Raw genomic sequence first — 20,835 nt, 5'->3', positions numbered from 1 at the left:
GGACATAGAAGGCTCTACCGAGAATAGAAGGTGATCCACGATTTCTGACACCCGCTGGGTGCCTATTCTGACTAGAGGTTTCAGAGGTTGCCTATGAGATTCGTTACTACGCGATCCGTACCACATTTTATGATCTTGAAGCCTACCGATACCGATGAGGTTAGGATCTGATAAAGCCTCGCCGACCTCAATCTTGAAGTGTCAATACCACCCCAGACCTTACAGCATTGCACGACTAGTTCCAAGACTTCTTAGCGAGAGCTATGCGCTGCACATCCCAGACGGGCTCACCCAACCGGATGACTTGATCTCCGAACTCCTCCAAGAACTTATTTCCTTCACTTTCTGAATCTGGTGATAAGAAGGCAGCACAGTCCTGCTGATCTAGGTTGGGGGTCCCGACTGTTGCTTCTCTCCACATAGCTTTCCAGGTGCTTATCGCGGCATTCGCAGCAGGAGATGCTGGTTGAACATTCGTGGCGACGAGATAGAAGGAACCTCGAGTAGTGTGGTATTTATGTGGCTTATGGAGTTGTACGGTTGCGAAGCTGGAAAATGCGCGAAGCGTCTGCAGAGTATGCCACGACTCCACCTTGTGCATGAGCATGATCAATGTTCCCCCCTGGCGTAGTCTTTGCAGGGCCAAAATCATCTGGCTGCAGCTCAGTCGTGGAGCTTCGAGGCTTTCTCGCTTCTCGTCTCGATACTGTGCGTGTGTTCGCAAGACCTGGCCATCACAGAAGACAAGATCGAAGAAACGGCCATGGTATGGACGATAAGAAGAAAGTGTTGGTGTGAGACCCGAACATGACTCCATACCAAATTCTGTGCCGAGCATGGTGATATCCAAAAAGTTCACCGTGACTCGCGGGTCCGTTTTCCATTTAGGAACAAGCAGTGGATGGCCACCGAGGTCCTTGGGCAAGCTGATGCCGCAGATTCTCGCATCCTTGTTGTGGCGAAGTGCAGTGGCCATGAAACCGCCAGGGGCAGCGCAGAGATCTAGAATGGACGGGGCAGGGTCCTTCAAGGCAATAGCCCCTGTGCTCTTTTGAATCTCTTCGCCAATGTGACACATCATATTGAAGAAATGTCGACGAAGATCCGGTCCAGCCTCATCGGCCTGCTGACGTTGCTTCCGGAAGTGTGCATCGGCCTTAACATTGGCCCAGCCCTGCAACTGGGTGTAAATATTACAACTCGGCACGGGAGGCTAACTATTAAATACCTTTCTCCTCAATTCTTGCAACTCGCAGAAGATTTTTGAATGTCTTTCCAGGTAGTCGTTGACGAGCTGAGAGAGGGGTTGAGCGTTGCACGAAGCATCGTGCGATTCCATCTCCGTAAGCTGAATGGAAGTGCCTTCCACGACAGTCCACCTGAACATATATCCGCTGTACGGCCAGAATTTCCCTTCTTACGGTAATCTGCCTTATGAAAGTTTTATATGTCGCCTCCTCTCTCAATGGGAACATGTCTAGCGGGGTCACATTAGGCGTTTCGATGCCAAGAGCTCGAATCTGCCAATCGCCAACCACTTGATATTCAGGTATCTAGAGATAAGTACTTAGGTACCCAACTAGTATTTACCAACAGATCACCGGCAAATTCTTGGGGAGATCGCGGCCGCTGATGGTGAACAGCATCTGTCCTTGGAGCTTGGTCACCCCTTCCGGGTCACCAGCAACGAAACAGCAGCCGAAGTGCCTGGTGTCGAGGTGGTACATCTTCTGGCGTACATCTCAAGCATTGAAAGTTTCAGAACAATCAATGCCTGATACCCTGGAGGGTTCGGACGAAGAGACTGTGATCAGTCTACTGCAATACCGATTTTGGGTATGGGTAGTGGGAGCAGGCTAGGAATGCCCAGCTTTAATTTTGGATAAAGGAGTTCACAGCCTCGGCTGGCTCGGTCGCAAGTTATGGGACTTCGACTTCTTCCCCACCAACCCGCTCGTCCCACAGAAGACCTATCTCCGAAAGCTTAAATGCTGACTTCGATTACTACGCCTGCTTTTGCCATAAAGCCAAGCATGAAGGATTGTTCGACCTGGAACACATCAAGGTCTTGAAAGGAGCGCTTGGGGAATGTTGAGGCAAGAGCAGTATCTGGTGACGATTTCGGCGGTGGCTTTTTTTAGCTGGGGATGCTTCTGCGAGCGCGGTATATGTGACCTGCGACTGCATTGTCACGTTGTGGAGCATGAAATATCTGGTATTGTGCTTGGTGAGAACGATGAAGCCACTGAAGTCTTGGGCTTTCGCGCTACTGTGGCGTCCACGTAGCCGCGTTGAATGATAGAGTGTTTTTGGGTCTTAATCGTCGTGGTGGGAAAGGGGATTGATGATTGTGCCATCCCCGGAGCAAACCTCACGACAGGTCGAATGCCAAAAGTTACTTTGCACTTCGTACGAATACTTAGTATGTCCCCGTCACGGAGCATTTCATTTACCAACCCCTTAAACGAAGCCACATCGATTTTGAGTTTCGAGCCATGTATAAAAATCCTGGCAATGACTAAAATACGAAGTTACCACTAGGTATCCGTACCAGAAGTATCTTGGACATCCTTCTTGCCTAAAGTGAGAGGCTAGAGAAGCTGCAGTACCTCCCCAAGGCTAACCAGAAGCTAAAGCGTTTTACCCCTGCAAGATGGTCGTCTTCCAGATGGCCCGGGGTAAGGACAAGTGGGTTTGATTGGTGATTCCAATTGCAGATTTCGCAGCCTAACAAGCCGAAACGGCCCAGCGGGCCAAACTTCCGAACCCCGGCCTAGCTCTCGCTGCAAGAAACGAAGTACTTCATGCGAAGCTATCTAACACGACTACTCCGTGTGTTCCTATTCTTCGTGCCGTGTTTCTAGTTCCAAGCGGTCTCAGGTAGCAAGGCTGATCATTTGATGAAGGCAGGTCCAAGCCACAGCTAGACTGTAAAGACGCTTCTTCCTGCTTTGTAACTCTTAGCGCACTCGAAGTAGGCTCATGCCGAAAATGCTTCACGAGGTTTGTGGTTTCTGGGAGCTGAGAAGAAGCTATTCCCTACCCCTCCGATTTCTCATCAAAACCTAGGGGTTCTGCTACCATGCATTATCATTCTCCTTTCGCAGTCACGTATACTAGGATTTGATTCCATCCTCACTCGATCACAAGCAGGCACAATGTCTTCCACTGACACCAAGGCCTTATGGATCTGCCATGGGTTTGCCATAGGTCTCTGTGTCACTCGCTTGATACTTCGCAAATGCCGCCGTCATGCTTTCACATCTGGAGATTATTGGACAGGCGTCGCTCTCTTAACAATTACTTTACGTGCAACCCTGAACGCTATCATATTGGCAGGCGGAACCACTACGAGTCAGTACCATCAAACGCTCACCTGATTGTGACGAAGTTTATTGACTCAAAGCGACTTATCAGCCATCAAAGCTGACCTTCGTCCCCCGGGTCGCTTGGACCCTGAGGTGCACGACAGAGTCATTCTCAACAGCAAATTAAACATTGTTAATCGATTGACAGTGAATACACTGTAAGTAAGGCTCATTCAATAATACACTTTGAACTTTCTAAAAATTGTGGACTAGGCTCTGGTCTCTCAAAATGGTTGTTCTCGACCTCTGTGCGCGTCTCATCAGCAAAATGCCCAAGGAGAATCTCATCAAATATACCTTCTGGATCGTATTTGCTGCAACATATCTTGCGGGACAACTTGCAGTGGTACTAGAATGCAGGCCATTTTATCTCTATTGGCAGATATTCCCTGATCCTGGTAAATGGTATACACTCTCGGCAACGCTCTCTGTGACATGACAAGCTAATCGAAGCAGTGTCAATGGCAATACGTGGTTGATTACCTACGGTAAATATCCGTGCTTACTCAAGAGTAGAGGCGAAACTAACGACTCACAGAGGTGGGAAACCTGATTACTGATATCATGCTGCTGGTGTTTCCATTCCCTGTTTTATTTGCAGCAAAAGTCCGCTGGCAAAAGTACGTGTATTGGCATTACCGCTATGGCTGCTCAGTACTAATCACTCGATGGATAGGAAAGCGCAGTTATGCTCATTATTCAGTATTGGGGTATTCCTTGTTGCCGTCAGCTGCGTCCGAATCATTCAAGGCGTTCCCCATGCTCGCTCTCAGTTAAGCCGCACGGTATGGGGTTCGGTCGAAACACTATTCGCTTCGATCGTTGCTCAAGTACCTACACTATATACGCTTCTCCGCAACACTACTCAGACTAGTAGTTACCAGGTCCCTGAGGATACGTATCGCCTAGCATCCACGACCAACCAGACGTCTCGTTCGAAGGCCAGACGAAGCGACAAAGGAGGCGATATCGAGCTCGGTGACAAAGCATTCGATGGCAACGATGATCTCTATCGTGCACGAGGCTATGCTGACCGAACAATGAGTCCCAGGCCTGCTGATGCTGATGGCGAAAATGAAAGCACTAAGGGGATACTAGTCACGGTTGACATAACTCAGGTCGAGAAGAGTGAAGCTCGGCAAAGGATCACCGAGGTCTCGAGTCAACACAGCTAATCACTCGGAATATAATCCATCTTCCGGTTGTACAGAACTCGTCAGACTCCAGAATGGAATGCGGTATACTCGACGCGCACATGACTGTCAGAAGACCTTTAGACTTAAGGCTGTAGCTTAGAGTCGAAACCCTTGTACGATAGTAATCCAAAATGTTAGTAAGGCAAACAATAGATAACATAATTCGTTGAATATCTAAATGAGAGATTCGCTGGATATTCTATTTTTGTTCACCTCCATTTTGACGAATATCTCCTGCATTCATAGCTAGAACCTAACCAGAAGAAATTGTATCAAACTATGATCTCGCATGAGAAGTCCTTAGATCCATAGCTATAAGGTTGTGTGAAGTATTTTGATTGCTGATTAATCTCATAGTGCATTAGGTACTGCGGGCTCCAGAGCAAATACCAGGGGTCCATGTTCGATGAATTATGAATTTATGATGCCCCCTGGGGGCCACCTCGCAAAGAGCCCTGTGCTCGCTTCTGGCTCTACACGTCAAAACCGATAGCAGATCTCCCGAGACCGTCTTCTGGTGTATTGTAAACTCAAAGTTTCCATCATTACCGTGAATCTTACACTTAGCTTACCGTTCCCGCTCATGCTCCCCTGAACCAAAATCTCCGGGAATTTGGAAACTCGGATCCAGCCATTTGAACGCAAGAAGTTCTGACAAATTTTCGCTTAAGATCCTGGCTAGGTCCACGGTAGTCGGCTCTCCAGCTTCTCGCTAGCTAATCTCAAACCCACCAAGTGGATCATCTAGCCTACTGGTTTCGCGGGGAACCCCTGAGCGAACAACTGGTCTTTTACTACCGCCTTGGCAAAATGAAAGGCACAGCTCACTCACGGGTCACGACTCACGACTTACAAGGGGACCTAATGCTGTAGAAATTGTTTCGATTCTCCACGTCTTCGCATCTGCTCTCTTTTCCGTATAGGTTCGACAGGTCTTTAATCTAGAATAACTGACTTGGGTTGAAAATGATTTATCTTTCTAGTAGCTATCGGATATCAAAATTTCCCTTGTCCCGAAAGTACTGTCCATTCGAATAAGACAATTAGGTTCGTGGTCACCACCAGCGAAATCGAACCAGGCCCTGTATAACTTCCGTGTAGACAAGCACATCATGCGAGTCCAGGACATCGCTAAGATCTCCAATATGACCCTGACGAACCGTGACATTGTTCAGGTTGAGTTTTGTGCGGCCTTGCGTGACCATTCTGTAGAAATCTTCAAATTGATACGAGGGAGCTCCATTAGGTGGTTTTTGGAACTGGATGAAGCCTAGCCCTCCGAATCCCAAGCGTAAGCGGACAAAGCTTTGAGAAATGGCGAGAGACTTCAGCGTGTAAACAAGACCTGGTTTGAAAATACCCGCATTGATGGCTAGATCTCGGAGGAGCTCATCACCTGGGACTTAGGACCGTAGTTCTCGCCCTGTCCAATCGATGACATCGTTGTAAACAGCCCTTTTGGTTACAGAAGCTGGTAAGTTTGTTGCAAACTTGGCGTGAAGATTCGATGGTCAAATGGACGGTGAGTGTAGGTAGCTTTGACTGTCGAACAGGCCACGGGAGAAGGGTGAGCAGGTCGACGGTCAAGACACGTTGGCACTGATGCTTGTACAAGCTTGAGCGCCCCTGGGATCTCATGCTCTGCCTCTGCACAGTAACCAGCCAAACGCGGTGTGACCACGTGGGAGAGGAATCTGTCCCTGAACGGCAAAGCGTTAGTAAGGCGGCATTCTTTTGAGTTCACTGGTCTAAAGGAGAGGCGCAAAAGCTTACCCAGTTGTAATCCTCAACCCATTGCCGAACTCGAATCAGAACACGTTTTGCACGTTGTGTTGCGTTCGATGTTTTGTCCTCTCGCCTAGGATGACGATCACGCCGAATACGAAAATGCGCTCTCGGCACACAATCTGACATTCGGCTGCTTCTTTCCGATAGCCTTGAGATCCTTATAAGAACTCACCACGCCCTGGTGTTGTGTTGCCGAACTTGCCTGGAACGTATCACATCAATCCCTCACGAGGGTCTGCTTGGTAAATCTTCAGCTCCAGATTATTGTCGGCGCGGCCTTCGTGGATGTGTTTGCCTACATCTCTCCAGTTAACTGCCTAATGGCATCGATCGCAGCGGAATAACCACTGATTTTGAGCATGACATTCACATGAGGGTGAGATCAGCTATAGCATTGATTATGACGATGCTGGCGGTGAAAATTGTTCATTGGTCGATGCAGGAGGAAAGAGATCGATCTCGTCAAGCTCGAGACTTGGATTAGGAAAGCTGTCATCAAACGCATCAAATACTACAATTGAAATGATGGACTGTAGGTCCTCGATGGGTGATGTAATTTGAGATGATGCTGGCGAAGGTGGAGGAGCCAGAAGCGCGTTTGGCAATACCATAGGTAGTTGTTCAGTATGCTAAAACACCTAATCTTTGCCGAGAAGATTCCTAGTAGTCCGTAGGGCTCGTCTCCAGACGGTTGCACTTGGTGACAATTGTTATAGCTCTGGGCAATGGCACAGCAAGACTGTTGACCCCCATACCTCGGTAGTTGCTTGACCTGGAGAAGAAGATGTCAGTACTTGTGGAAGAGATAACGGTATAAGATCCGCTCGGCGACGGTGACTTCATCACATGGTGGCCTTCGCATCGACGAGAGAAAGCAGGGGCAAAACTTACATTGAGGTGGACAGACCCGCCTTTTGGCATCGATTGGTACGGTGACACTGATGCTCGGTATTCGCCCAGTTGATATGAATCACGGTTAAGCCTTGGATGGAGTCTTGAAGCGTCTTGCAAGCGCTCATGAGATCTAGACGGTCTTTGCGCGCAAGGGTGAGGCGCGAATGGCATGCATTGTTGCAGCTTGCGAGAAGCGCGCCAGAACTGCATGAGATTCCATCTTCAGCAGCAAATCGTGCGAGACCAGGTCGAAAGGCGCAGCGGCGATAATACCCAAAACGCGAGCGCGTCAATAACCCAAAAGACAACGCTGATATCCAAGGGCTTATGATTTGTGATTTATATATATCCGGATTGCCAAAGAATGGCTAAGCCAGGGGAGCGTGAACTCACATCCTGCCGATCTGAATGTTTGGTAGGGGAAAGAAAGAAGTAGAGTGCGCGACAAAGCTCGCGCGTCTTAAATAGCTGTTGTTCGGCTGCCCCGGTGAATTTCGCGAGGCATACCATTCACACACGTGAACAATGGGAAAGCGCTATTCACGACTGGGCTGAGGCAGTCAGGCAATCTTCACTCTTAATCAGATCGGCTCCAAGTGCAAAGGGTCAGTGTGTCAGTCTATGATAGTATTGTTCTTACATCGTTATACCGAGTACTTGATAGTCGCTTTTATTTGAACGATTAATCTAGTATTCCAGGTTATCAGCTGCGTGTCTACACAAAAGGTGGGAGGGTGCCCAAATAAAGAGGGGTGGCTGGGCGCCCCTCTAGGTATCTCCATCCTCCGCCCACCCCTCTATTAAAGTACAAGTGAACTTCCTGGGCACCTTCTCCTGGTGCTTCTTACGGTTAGCGTATGTTCGGAAAAGTTGAGCATGGGGACCAAATAAATTTCGAGCCCTAAACAGCGTTTCAAGGTTATCCGATGGCGAGATTGTGCTGTCTGGTATTATCCTTACATTAACTACAAGCAAAGCCATAGCAGAGCTCCAATGGCACCCGATGCTCAACCAGTACCGCAGCCCATCCCGAAACGTAAACGCAGTCGTGAAAGAGCCAGGGTCACCCGGGCATGCGATAGGTGTAAACGGTAAAGGATTTCTTGCAACCTCTCCAGCTTGTATGATGGTGCGCTAGATATGCTAACATCCGTGCCTCGATTTAGACGGAAGGTCAAATGCAATGGTATACAGCCTTGTGATTTCTGCTCCCGCGCAAAAGCAGCTTGCACATTTGATAGTGCGTATGCAAGAGGTCGACTGCCCGTGATCCCATCAGCTTCGGGTATTGAGACGCAATCCACCCCTATCCATATGGTCAACGTTACACAGTCCAGTACAACTCTCTCAGTACCTGATCAGCCTAATCAGCCGACATCAACCACGGAGCCAACACACCAAGTCGACGCCTTGCCCTCGCGGGGCCATGGCATTGCTTCATCGTATCACCCATCCACGTCCCTGGCATACGTCGAATTGTCAACACGTAACTCTCCAGAGCCGTCTCAGACCGATTTACAAGGCCATTATATCGGCCCTGCATCTGGTGTTTCCTTTCTTCTCAGAGTCCAGAAACGCTTGGTCCAGTCCATCTCATTCTCAAACCCAAGCAGTATATTCACTTTCGGAGATGCTCCCCTGCACCCCCCCGAATTTGACCCTTCTTTCTGTATGATGCTGCCAAAAGACGACGCTCAACGCTTATTAGACCGATATTTCGATTTCGCAATGCCGACATATCGCTTTCTCCACCGCCCAATAGTCCAGGAATGGTTTGTCGAGTTCTACGAAACTCTCGGGCTTATGCATGACGTTCAGAGTGCTCCAGCTAAAATTGCTCTTTTATTCATGGTGTTTGCTCAGGGGAGGGTATACATGCCTGATAATGACAGACCCGGCCCGTCTGATCTAAGGTACGTCACAAGGATTGACAGCTTCTGACATGAAACTACTAAAGATACTGCTATAGTGTTCGCTACTTCATCGCCGCGGAGCATCAGCTCACGAAAGAAAGGGGCTCGATCCGGTTGACCAGCGTTCAAGCCCGTCTGACGCAGTGCTATTATCTGCTCACTCAATCTCGTATCAATCACTGTTACAGTCTATTCGGCACGATATCCCATTTGGCTCTAGCTATTGGCTTGAATAGAAACAGGCATTCGGATTTTACCAACGGATCTAGCCGAGTAGAAATTGAGCTGCGACGTCGAACCTTTTGGTGTGCTTATACTTTGGATGCATACCTTAGCGCAGCATTGGGCAGACCACGATCATTTCATGATGACGACATTGACACAGAACTCCCAGCTTGTGTCGAGGATCATGAACTTGGGCTGGAGCAAGTTACAACTACCACGCCCAGTAGAGGCCAGTCGATCATGCTTGCCCCGATTGCACATATCAAAATCGCCCGCATAATCAGCAGAATACTGCGCGATCTTTACTCCATCAAACCGATATCAGCACGCCGCCGAGCGACTCTGACGCAGGAAGTTTCCCAGGACCTAAGTGATTGGCGAGTTGATTTGGCAAGGTTCCTTGATGCGGACTACTTCAGCACCTCTCTCCTCATTCCAATATTCCAGCGGCAACGGAATGTCTTGAACCTTACTTATTGGCACGCTGTGATTCTAACCCATCGACCGTACATCCTGGGCAACCTGATGCCACTCTCGCAGCTGGATAGTAACCCTGGAAATGGAGATGTGCAGACAGAGGAGAGTGTAAGACGGTGTCTAACGGCAGCTTTAGACACAGTGAACACTATCGACGATATCACGCAGGACCGTCAAATGTTTCGTGCATTTTGGGTATAACTCCTCACAGTCGAGATCGGAAACGGAGCTGACAAGGCACAGATTACGGCTTATTTTGCGTTTACGGCGAATATCGTTCTGTATATCTACGTGATTGAGAAAAGAGCGTCACCACAGGAGGTTTATGACAATTATTTGTCAGCGGCCATGCGTTGTCAATCTCATATATCAGCTATTGCTGAGAAAGGATCGCTTTCAGAACGGTATTGCCTTGTCCTAGAGGAACTCCGCCTTGAAGCACTACGTCAAACTGACTATATTTACCCTTCTGTGACTGGCTTAACAGAGCTGAACGACCGCCCTCAGGAGAGCGGCCTTCAGACCAATTCAATTCAAATCGGGGCTGACCCGTTGCCAACCAGCAATTATGCGGATTTAATGGATGAGAGCGCCATCGACTTCAACGATCTGCCAAGTGCGACCCTTCAGGACTACTCTGGTTGGGGCCAATTCGCCTCAATGGTGTCTTCAGGCTTGGGCAATCTGGATGGTTTCCTGTTTGACGAACCTTTCAGACTCTGACCTTAGATTCCGTTCCTCGTTTCTCACGATACGAAGGCACATCCTGTCAGTATGAGGACTCTTTTGGCATTGTGTATGCTTGGCAGTGTGCAGACAGCCGAGGTCAATCGTGCATCAAGGTTTCTAGTCTTCTCCAGTACATTGAAGTTCAATTGTTGTCCATGTTGGTGCCCGGCTAGAAGCTTCGGTCTTGCATGGGTTGCCGGATTACTTGTCCATCGCCTAGACCAAGTTTCTTAGCAACGGAAACATGAATGCTACAACCCCCCAGATCCCTGTCATCACTGCCTTACTCCGCAGCTAATTCGGAAAAGCTTTGTCTGTTCCGTCGGCAGTCGGAACTCACGCTTCGTGGAGAACCATTTATCCGTTCCTCGTAATTTGCATTATAATTGGGTGTCTCTTACTTAATAGCCGATGCCTTATTACTAGAAGCCGACGGTGATGATTACTTCGAAGAGATCTCTGCATATACTCCAAGCACATACCGAAGATGGCAGCATTGGTCTCAAGACGCCTAGCTGGCAAGACGGTCCTCATAACTGGAGCCTCGTCTGGAATAGGCCGATCTACAGCATTTGCCTTCGCGCGCACAAGTCCCGGAGATCTGAAGCTAGTACTGACGGCACGACGAGTTGACAGACTCAAGGATCTTGCAGAGCAAATTACCAAGGAAGTCGGTGATGGCGTGAAGGTATTGCCAGTGCAATTGGATGTCAGCAATTCAGATGATGTACGCAACTTTGTGGACAAGTTACCAGCAGAGTTCAAGGAAGTTGATATACTGGTCAACAATGCGTGAGCCCCCTTCTAGGCCCTGCTGGCCATTCTGACTCGAAAGAAAGAGTCCACCACGGTTCAGGAGACTAATTCATACGGTGGATACAGCGGTCTGGTCAAAGGTGTCGCCAAAGCCCCTGATATTGCAGAGGATGACATGAACGTCATGTTTGCGACCAACGTGACAGGATTGATCAATGTAACACAAGCGATTTTGCCCTCAATGCTGAAGCGAAACAATGGCAATGGTTCAGGCGACATTATCAACATTGGTTCGATAGCAGGCCGTGAGGGGTACGTCGGCGGTGGTGTTTACTGTGCAACCAAGGCTGCCGTCCGAGCGTTTACTGAAAGCCTGCGCAAAGAATTGATTTCAACGAGAGTTCGAGTAATTGGAATCGACCCAGGCCAAGTCGAGACAGAATTTTCGCTTGTCAGATTTGGGGGCAATCAAGACAAGGCCAATGCTGTTTATGCGTGCGTTTCAAGCCCCAGAGTCTCAACTTGCGTCGGTGTGATGCATTGACATGCTGATTTCTCAACAGGGGCTGTGAGCCATTGACACCAGATGATATCGCCGAGATAATTGTATTCACCGCGACCAGGAGAGAAAACGTTGTGATAGCTGACAGTCTGGTCTTCCCCAATCACCAGGCCAGTGCGACAATTATGCATAGAACGTCAACTTAACTTTCGGTTTGAGGCTTCTCCACAACTATAGATTGACTGGCGCATTAGGCTAAATAGCAGAGGATCAATAGATTAGAACGACTTTCAATAGAAAAATCAAAGGCAGAAAGCGGCCTTCGCCATTAGAAGTTATTGATCCGATCACCTATCCTCAATGAATATCCTAACTAGTTCCAAACAGGTGCCATGTAAGTTGATCGGACACGTATCTGAAGTGGATGGCCCATTTCAATGCTGAGTTGAAGCCTTCCCACTCGTTTGAAGCATCTACAATGGATATGGTGCCTCGAGACGGGCAGAGATCATCTCTTCATCCCACCATAAACGTTGAGTTTGACAACGTACATAACATACCTAGGAAACGGACCAGCATCATAACGGAGATGAAGTCGAAAAGGAACAAGTCCCGGTAATCCCCAGCCTTCGAAGAGAAGTTAGCTATCATTTTTCAAAGATCTGCTCCACCAGCTGCATTGCCCCCTGGGGTGGTGTGAGTAGTGTCTGCATATCCGTTCTGAGCATATCCGTGTTTCTTGGCGTCTTCCGCGATCCTCGGTGTGATATCCGCCCCAGAAGGCGAGCAAATACGTCCTCAATAAATAGATAGTACATTGTAGTGATCATGCTAGTGAGCATGTAGTGGTCAAACTTTATTGCCTTGATCTTGTTCGAGTAAAACTCGCTGCCATTAAAAACCGAGAAGAGTAACGCCTGACCCTCTGAGAAATCCCTTTCCCCAGAACCAGGCGCCTCCATCAGGGGCTTTCAGTGTAACCTTAATTCAACAGAGATTTAACGGCACTTGTGGTAAGCAGAATGGCAAGACTGCAGAATATCGTCAATGGAACGACGACGAATGAACCTCTGACCAACGGACATACTGATCATGTTGAGAATATCACCTTCAAAGCAAAATCGAACGGCTATTATGATTCCGGAAGTTTAAAGGAACCAGCAGTGGTTTACACAGATGTCCACGAGACCTCTCTACCGGCTACAAAGCTTGAGAAGGTTCCACCGTTACCGCGAGTGCCACCAAGTGGTGTATGGGCTCCGACCATCACTTTCTTCGATCATTCAACGGACAATCTTGACATTGAAGCCCAGGCTAGATACTACAGCTATATGGCTAAAACAGGACTGGCCGGCCTTGTCGTACTGGGAACGAATTCTGAGACTTTCCTCTTGACCCGCGAAGAACGAAAAACACTGTTAGAAGTCGCAAGAAGGGAGTGTGGCCCAAGTTATCCCATTATGGCGGGTGTGGGCGGCCATTCAACGAAACAAGTCCTGGAATTCATCTCCGACGCAGCCGAAGCAAGGGCCGACTATGTCCTGCTCTTACCACCGGCGTACTTCGGCAAGCAAACGACTCCGGCCGTCGTTAACGATTTTTTCAATGATGTCGCTCAGGCAAGCCCACTACCGATCGTGATATATAACTTCCCAGCTGTCTGCAACGGCATCGATCTCGACTCCGCGACGATCGCCGCTCTGGCGAGGAAGCACGACAACATTATCGGTGTGAAACTGACCTGCGGCGCCGTGGCAAAGATCACCAGGCTGACAGCTGAATTCCCGGCCGACAGATTCGCAACGTTTGGAGGACAATCGGATTTCCTTATTGGAGGTCTGGCTTCCGGGTCTGCGGGCACAATAGCGGGATTCGCAAACGTGTTCCCCAAGACCATCGTGCAGATTTATAACCTCTACCAGGCGGGTCGTTTCCAGGAAGCGATGGAATTGCACAGGAAAGCCGCCTTGGCTGAACAGCCTTGCAAGGCTGGTATCAGCGCCGTCAAGTACGCAGCCGCTCTCAACACAGCAAAGGCCGCTGGCATAGAGGGTGCTTTGGAGAAGTTAAAACCTAGGCGACCTTATGCCGAGCCCTCAGAGTCGGCAAAGAAGGATATTGAGCTGCAGATTGCGAGCTTGGTGGATATTGAGGCAAGTCTTTGAGCATTAGTCGATAAGCGACCATAGACATTGGTTGAGTTATTTCCTTGACATGTGCAATGAAATCTCATCAAATCGTTCTGCATAGGATCATAAAATAAAGGAAGGGTAGGCCATATCATTGAATGTGTCCCTCAGCGCATAACGATCACGATGTTGCAGGCTGTCAACTACAAAATGTTTTGATGCAGTGCTTTTTTCCTCTCTTCAAATCAAACACGGAGGTTAAAAATGTGACAGATATTATTATGCTTGATCCATCCCCAAGAGCCAATGGGCAATCTCCCTAGACAAATCAGATACAGAAAGAATCTATTCATGGAGACTATGACCCCCTCGCCGAAACCGCCATAGATTCTTGTAAACTGATAGTTGGGGCCATCGTGTTAAGCATTATGGACATAAGACTCTAGGAGTGAATATAAAACTGGGAGAGTAGTCGCCAACGGAAGCTGTGCAAAGCGAGTCAATTGGATTAAGAGGAAGTGAACCCAATAAAAGGAGTCATCATGATTTTGTCGTTCTCCTAAGACTCTAAGTTTCTAGCTTTGGCTGATGAAACATAAAATGCAAAAGACTGTGTCGCCAGATCTCACAAGCTCAATTTCCCGGCTCATTCAATTCGATGAAGACTTTGTAGTTGGTGTCTTTCGGCCAAGATCGCATGGCTTGCGGTTCTCATTGCCCTTTCCTGCTTTGTCCAAGGCCCTTATAGGACATGCTTGAAGAGAGGAGACTTGTCTCCCATATCAAAGAGCTCATCTTCGGTGTACTTGAGTCTGGCCTCGTCAGCAATCCTGGCCTTTCTCGCATTAGTGATCTTGAAGCTCCACTCAAGCAGCAATGCAACAACCATGCCGGTGGCGCCAAAGGCCAAACTGAGACCAAAGCCGGTGTAGTACTTTGGCTTCTCACTTTCGAGGTACATGTAACTGCCCACAATACCACCGACATTGCCGCAGGCATTCATCATGGCGATTCCTATATTCCTTCGAGAAGCCGGTGCAATGTTATTGGCATTCCAGGAGGCGGCCGCAGCTTGGATGGGATAGATACCAACGACTGCCAAGACTATAGCGAAATAAGCCACTCCTTTCTTTGCCGCAAGAGCGCCATTGAGCGAGATTATGACGCTATAAGCAATAGTAACGATGCCCATCGGTATGACCACGAAAGGCATGCGCCAGTAGAAGCGATCTGACAGTTTTGCGAAAACAATAGCAGAGATGGCGGCCGCCACATAAGGTGGGGCGGATGTAAGTTGAGCATTGGTTGAGCTGAACCCCATGGCTTTCGTAATGGTTGGGAGAGTGAATTTGGTGCCTGTGTGCGCACATGTGTCAGTACTGCCAACTTGAAGCCCATAAGGGTCCAAAGGGGAGTTTTACCATATGAAAGAGCCGACTGGCAAACCAGGAAGTACGCCATGACATAGACTCTCCAGTTCATGAGCACGATCTTGAGGTCTCTCAATTTAGTGCCGCTCTCTTCTTCTCGGAATTTTCCTCCCTGTTTGATGAACATGGAAAGTTCGAGATACCGAATTTCTTCAGGGTCTAACCAGCGCTTTGACAAAGCTGGAGTGTCGATCAGGAAAAAGAAACACACAACACCGAGAACCACGGTGGCAAGTCCTTCGAGGATAAAGATCCATCGCCAGCCCTCAAGGCCGCCAGCACCATGCATCCGTGCAATCCCCGCTGCCAACAGGCCTGAGAAAGCTCCAGACAATGCGCTGGCACAATAGAAGTACGAAATTCTGGTTGCCAAATCCTTGGGCATGTACCAATAGGAGCAGAGATATATTGCACCAGGGAAAAACCCGGCTCTATCAATCATTGTGTCAGACTCGTCATAGGTGGTGTAAGTTATAGGTGTCAAGACTCACTCGAAAATGCCGAGCAACACTCGGGTAATCATTAGACCTGCATAATTCTTCACCACCCCAGTACATGTCATTACGATGCCCCAGGAGACCACTAGGAGACCAAGGTAAGTTGAAGGCCGTTTGAACCTTTTGAGTAAGATGTTGCTAGGAATCTCAAAAAGGATATATGGGATGAAGACTAAGGATTCGTTGTCAGTCCCTGGTTAAATTGCACAAATATCTTGCCCATGACCAAACACTCACAGATTGCCAATATGGTGTTATACTGCACTCCAGTCATCCCAAGATCTTCAATCATCCCTTCAATCTTTGCATTTCCAATGTTCGCACGGTCAATATGAGCTGAAAGATATAATAAAGCAAGCATGGGTATCAAGCGAACATCGACCTTGAGAGAGAGAGAGCAATCAGTGGAAGAAGTTGTGGGGGAAAATGACCAAACTCACCTTTCGAAAGATCTTCTTCCTTTTTGCTTCTGGAAAATCTCTGTAGAAGTCGGCATCTTCATTGGTTAAACCCAAGACCCGGAAATTGTCAATCTCAAGAACGCGAGCTCCGCCTTCGAGATGTGTGGACTCAAGGTCAGTGTACTCGACACCCTCCTTCTCGATGGACTTTCTGAGAGACATGGTGACAGTAAGATAGGAGGAGATATTGGAACGTCCTTGACTCTGGCAAGCTTTGGAGGTAGGTTGCTTGTTGGTGCCAATGCCTTCATGTCCGCGGGGAGCGGTCTGATCATATATGTTCAACACAACAACGGATAAATCCCTGCACACTTGTGATATAACACAGGATCATCCCCGCATTCTGTACAGATTAGCATCAGCGCTATCCCCAGACGACCAGTGTACGTTTCCTCCATTCTGATAACGTGGGGAAGCAAGTAGGATGTTGAGCCTCTTGGCATGGCGGATATATATCTGCCAAGGTTAACGGAAAAGCAAGGGTGCGGGCCTTTATCCGAACCTTAACAACGCAATTGGTAACGTATCATTTGCCTCGCCCGACCCGTCGCTTCCTTCCGACGGCAGCACTCGGTTTGGACCCGTCGACACTGACTTTGTCTCGATTAATTGTTGCGGAGATTCCAACGAGCGTTCAGAGATTCGGGGAACATGCAGTAGAGCCTTCCGTTCGCCGGCGCCTTTCCCGATTATCGATCTATGCTCTCCGGCACCCTTCGCCAGCGGATCCGTTTCAAGAATGAACAGTAGCTTGATAGATATGCTTCTGAGTTGGTGACGGCGTTGCGATTGCGTTACTGTCTAAGCAGATCCATCCTACCATTCTTTGCTCAGAAAAAATGGCCAGAGCCACAACAGTCCAAGATGTCATTATCACACCGGTGGCATTTCATGACATGCCGCTGTTGAATAGCGTGGGTGTACATGAACCATTTGCTTTGCGTAGTATCATCGAGGTGATCACAGAGGATAGCTATGGACTGGGGGAGTCCTATGGAGATTCGACCCATCTAGCGAGGCTTCGGAAAGCGGCGAAGCAGATCAAAGGCCTCTCGGTCTACAGCACCAATTCCATCTACAAGGTGTGTGTTGATTCTCTGGTAGATGATACCAGTACGGGCGGAGATGGGATGGCTGGCATGGTAACCACGGCATCGGCCGCTGACAAAGTGTTTTCTCCTTTCGAAGTCGCATGTCTCGATATTCAGGGGAAGCTGGCAGGTCTGCCAGTAAGCGATCTGCTCGGCGGACGTGTCAGGGACAATGTGCAATACTCGGCGTATCTATTCTACAAGTGGGCTGGACATCCTGGACAACCGGATGACGAGTACGGGGTTGCCCTGGATCCCGAAGGTGTGGTCAATCAAGCACGGAAGATGATTGATGAGTATGGTTTCAAGGCTATCAAACTCAAGGGTGGAGTCTTTCCACCGGCCCAAGAGGTGGAAGCTATGAAAGCCTTACATGCCGCATTTCCTGGAGTGCCACTTCGCCTCGATCCTAATGCTGCGTGGACGGTAGAGACCTCGATATGGGTGGCAAAGGAGTTGGAAGGTATTGTGGAATACTTGGAGGATCCTGCGCCAGAAATCGAGGGAATGGCTGCAGTAGCCAAAGCAGCTCCTATGCCACTGGCCACAAATATGGCAGTTGTCGCATTTTCTCACCTCCCTGCCAGCATTCTCCAAGATGCAGTCCAGGTCATTCTATCTGACCATCACTTCTGGGGAGGACTGCGAAAATCTCAGACACTAGCAGCAATATGTGCGATATGGGGGATGCGACTGTCGATGCACTCAAACAGCCATTTGGGCATCTCATTAGCGGCCATGACACATCTGGCATCTGCAACAACCAACCTTGATTATGCTTGCGACACGCACTGGCCATGGAAGCGGCGTGACGAGGATGTCATAGTCGATGGCGCTCTGAAATGGGTCGATGGAGGCGTCGAGGTGCCCACCGCTCCAGGACTGGGGATCGAATTGGACAGACAGAAACTGGCACATCTTCATCAACAATATCTCGATTGTGGGCTACAGAAGCGAGACGACACCACCTACATGCAAAGGTTCCAGCCGGAATTTTCAGCCAAAATACCAAGGTGGTAGGACAACAGCCCGAACACACCGCATGCCCTGGCATTGGCGTACACTGCTTAGTACTTTCAAGTACGCAAGCCAGTCGATGAAGTTTATCCCAAGTAGCAAGAAGACTTTTAATGTGGGTCATACAATCCACAAATTTAATTTTGGATCCCTCTCCTTATTTTCAACTGCGTTCATGGTCAAAATTTCACCCAAATTCCGATACTTTTAGAAAAAGGCCCTTTGCTCGCAAGTCTGCGACTGGCTACGAAGGGCTGGCTCTGAACGCATCTAAGACGGCCACGTTAAAGTTATGACAGCTAGGCCTAACCCCGCAATACTACGTCGGTGGGTTTCTCCGTCAGTGGATTAAAGCGTTGCAGTAGTGTATGTTCATTTCAGTAACGATGAAGGAAAGTAACACTGATCTGCGGGTCAAAACTACAACTTACTCTATCATAGCTAGGTAAGCCTTCGAAACGTGGTGATCATTCATGTCGTAGCTAGTTCTATTTAGTATCACACGGAGCACATTGCTGCTACGACGAGCTAGTACGTGCTGTCTAGCCTTCCATGCTCCCCAGGAGTTTCAGCGGCATCATTGTAAGGATTGCTCGTGGTTCTTGCTTTTCGATTATTTTCACTATTATAACATTAGCGGACACAGTGAAATAGCTGATATGCTAGATTAGAATGAGGACTGATTGCACTATCAACTTTTCGTTGAAGTAACTACCACTCTAAGAGCTGTGGGAGTCGACCATACTTGCGGGTCTCTCATTCGTAGATGAGCTTTTGTAGGACTCAAAAAAACAATAAAAGATTGTTACAAACGCCAGGACGGCTTACAGTCCCTCAACGCCATGAACGCGCTCGCTCTCTATGCATATGACCTGACTGCAACCAGTCGGCCCATGTCTCATTGACTCCAAACACATTGCTCCTGCACGGCCATGGCGTAGAAGACAACGGTGCCTAGGATGGCCGCCACCACCGGGACAAGGACATCTACAACGTCCACCCATGCCGGCCGCGCATAGAATGGCTCCGGCGGGCTCTGTGCAGAGAACTCGAACATGCACAGGACAAAAGTCAGAGACAGTACACAGGCGTGAGTGCCGAGGAAGACGACGGGCAGTACGAACCACGGGCTCTGGCAGGTCCAAGCGAGGTTGTAGTGGGCGGCGAAGACGACGACACCCAAGGCGATGCTCTCGACGATGAGCACGGCGGCCTCACCGAGTGGAGGCAATGCGCGGACTGAGCGGGGCGCCCGTGGTTGCTGTTGTTGTGGGCTGCGTATATCCTGAGGAATTGGGGTTGGTGGCCGCACAAGATCATACAGGCTTGGTCGGCGGGCTGGGGGTGACATGGAGCGTTTGGCGCGTTCACTGAATGAGACGGCGCGTGATGGGCGTGGCATCGCAAATTCAAGGTCGTCGTCGACCGTCGCGTACGCTGGTGGTTTCAGGATGCTGGGTAGAGGTGAGCGGCCGTCATGGCCAGCGACCGTGACAGGAGTGATAGGACTGGAGGAGATATCTGCCATAGCTGGCGGTGCGTTGGGTTTGATTTGTACGCTTTTGTGTTAAGAGAGAGAATACGTATGTATTGCAACGAGGTATTGGAGGGAACGAGACAGAAAGTTGAAAAGGGCGGTCGCTCACCAGTCATTTTCCGGGTCTTTCCAAGTTTATATAACAAACTTGTGGAAGGCACCCTTTTCAAGAATGTGCGTGATAAAAATCAGAGCCCTAGTCGATGGAGAGCAGAGGTTCGTCGGAACCAAACTGTTCGTCTTGAATATTGACGGAATTTCTAGTTTTCCTGGGTCCAAAGAACTCTTTTCGCGTCACGCGGGCTCAATCCATCGTGCTCAATGGAGAAATGTACCTGAAAGTCCATCGCGTTGCTGTACCTTTTTCTCTAGCGGACTAGATCTGGAAGGGCTGGAAGGTGGATGACAGGTTCTTGGGCGATGTCTCATAGGGCCGGACCTGATTTGATGCAATCCGATTGATTGATTCTCGGAGATGTGTACCGAGTATAGGTGTATATAGGGTGGATGAAGGTCAGATCTGTTGGGCATCATGGTGCCTTTTGCCACAGGGACAGTCCGCAGGCAGACCCACATATTGCAGGCAACGAAGCTAATACCCTCTGAGAATCACGATGTGACTTGATGAGTGGAATTGCTCCCGCTGTCATTCTTCTTTCTTGAGATTCGCTAGCTGTTCAGTTCGGGGCAAGGACAAACAGGATTCAGCTGGTCAAATTGGGACGCGAAGAACATACTCAGACTTTTGTTGGGCTCCTCGCTTTGAATTTCTGGCTCCCAGCCATTCAATAGCTGTAGTCTATTGAAGGTCTTATATAAGCCTTT

The 20,835-nt window shown here is 48.9% G+C and overlaps 7 protein-coding genes across 7 annotated transcripts; 4 read left to right on the top strand and 3 right to left on the bottom strand.

Annotated features, from left to right (window-relative positions):
- Positions 1-235: 235 nt before the first annotated feature.
- Positions 236-1,081, bottom strand: LTR84_005563 (uncharacterized protein; the record flags this gene model as incomplete). Its single annotated transcript, XM_064849131.1, has 1 exon — positions 236-1,081. One exon carries the CDS (start codon positions 1,079-1,081, stop codon positions 236-238), a length of 846 nt encoding a protein of 281 aa, XP_064704345.1.
- Positions 1,082-3,597: 2,516 nt separating this feature from the next.
- Positions 3,598-4,543, top strand: LTR84_005562 (uncharacterized protein; the record flags this gene model as incomplete). Its single annotated transcript, XM_064849130.1, has 4 exons — positions 3,598-3,773; positions 3,825-3,856; positions 3,907-3,988; positions 4,045-4,543. The coding sequence occupies 4 exons, from the start codon at positions 3,598-3,600 to the stop codon at positions 4,541-4,543; spliced, it is 789 nt and encodes a 262-aa protein (XP_064704344.1).
- A 6,835-nt stretch (positions 4,544-11,378) lies between these two features.
- LTR84_005561 (uncharacterized protein) lies at positions 11,379-11,890 on the top strand (the record flags this gene model as incomplete). Its single annotated transcript, XM_064849129.1, has 2 exons — positions 11,379-11,382; positions 11,430-11,890. 2 exons carry the CDS (start codon positions 11,379-11,381, stop codon positions 11,888-11,890), a joined length of 465 nt encoding a protein of 154 aa, XP_064704343.1.
- A 980-nt stretch (positions 11,891-12,870) lies between these two features.
- Positions 12,871-14,013, top strand: LTR84_005560 (uncharacterized protein; the record flags this gene model as incomplete). Its single annotated transcript, XM_064849128.1, has 1 exon — positions 12,871-14,013. One exon carries the CDS (start codon positions 12,871-12,873, stop codon positions 14,011-14,013), a length of 1,143 nt encoding a protein of 380 aa, XP_064704342.1.
- Positions 14,014-14,719: 706 nt separating this feature from the next.
- LTR84_005559 (uncharacterized protein) lies at positions 14,720-15,438 on the bottom strand (the record flags this gene model as incomplete). Its single annotated transcript, XM_064849127.1, has 2 exons — positions 14,720-15,287; positions 15,434-15,438. The coding sequence occupies 2 exons, from the start codon at positions 15,436-15,438 to the stop codon at positions 14,720-14,722; spliced, it is 573 nt and encodes a 190-aa protein (XP_064704341.1).
- Positions 15,439-17,204: 1,766 nt separating this feature from the next.
- On the top strand, positions 17,205-18,476 carry LTR84_005558 (uncharacterized protein; the record flags this gene model as incomplete). The annotated part of the gene is made up of 1 exon (XM_064849126.1): positions 17,205-18,476. One exon carries the CDS (start codon positions 17,205-17,207, stop codon positions 18,474-18,476), a length of 1,272 nt encoding a protein of 423 aa, XP_064704340.1.
- An 895-nt stretch (positions 18,477-19,371) lies between these two features.
- On the bottom strand, positions 19,372-20,001 carry LTR84_005557 (uncharacterized protein; the record flags this gene model as incomplete). Its single annotated transcript, XM_064849125.1, has 1 exon — positions 19,372-20,001. The coding sequence occupies one exon, from the start codon at positions 19,999-20,001 to the stop codon at positions 19,372-19,374; it is 630 nt and encodes a 209-aa protein (XP_064704339.1).
- Between the last annotated feature and the right edge of the window lie 834 nt (positions 20,002-20,835).

Source organism: Exophiala bonariae, assembly GCF_035927105.1.
Source record: "Exophiala bonariae strain CCFEE 5792 chromosome Unknown scaffold_20, whole genome shotgun sequence".
Lineage (NCBI taxonomy): Eukaryota > Fungi > Ascomycota > Eurotiomycetes > Chaetothyriales > Herpotrichiellaceae > Exophiala > Exophiala bonariae.
Note: the sequence above shows the minus strand (reverse complement) of the source record. Positions and strands in the feature narration are given on the sequence as shown.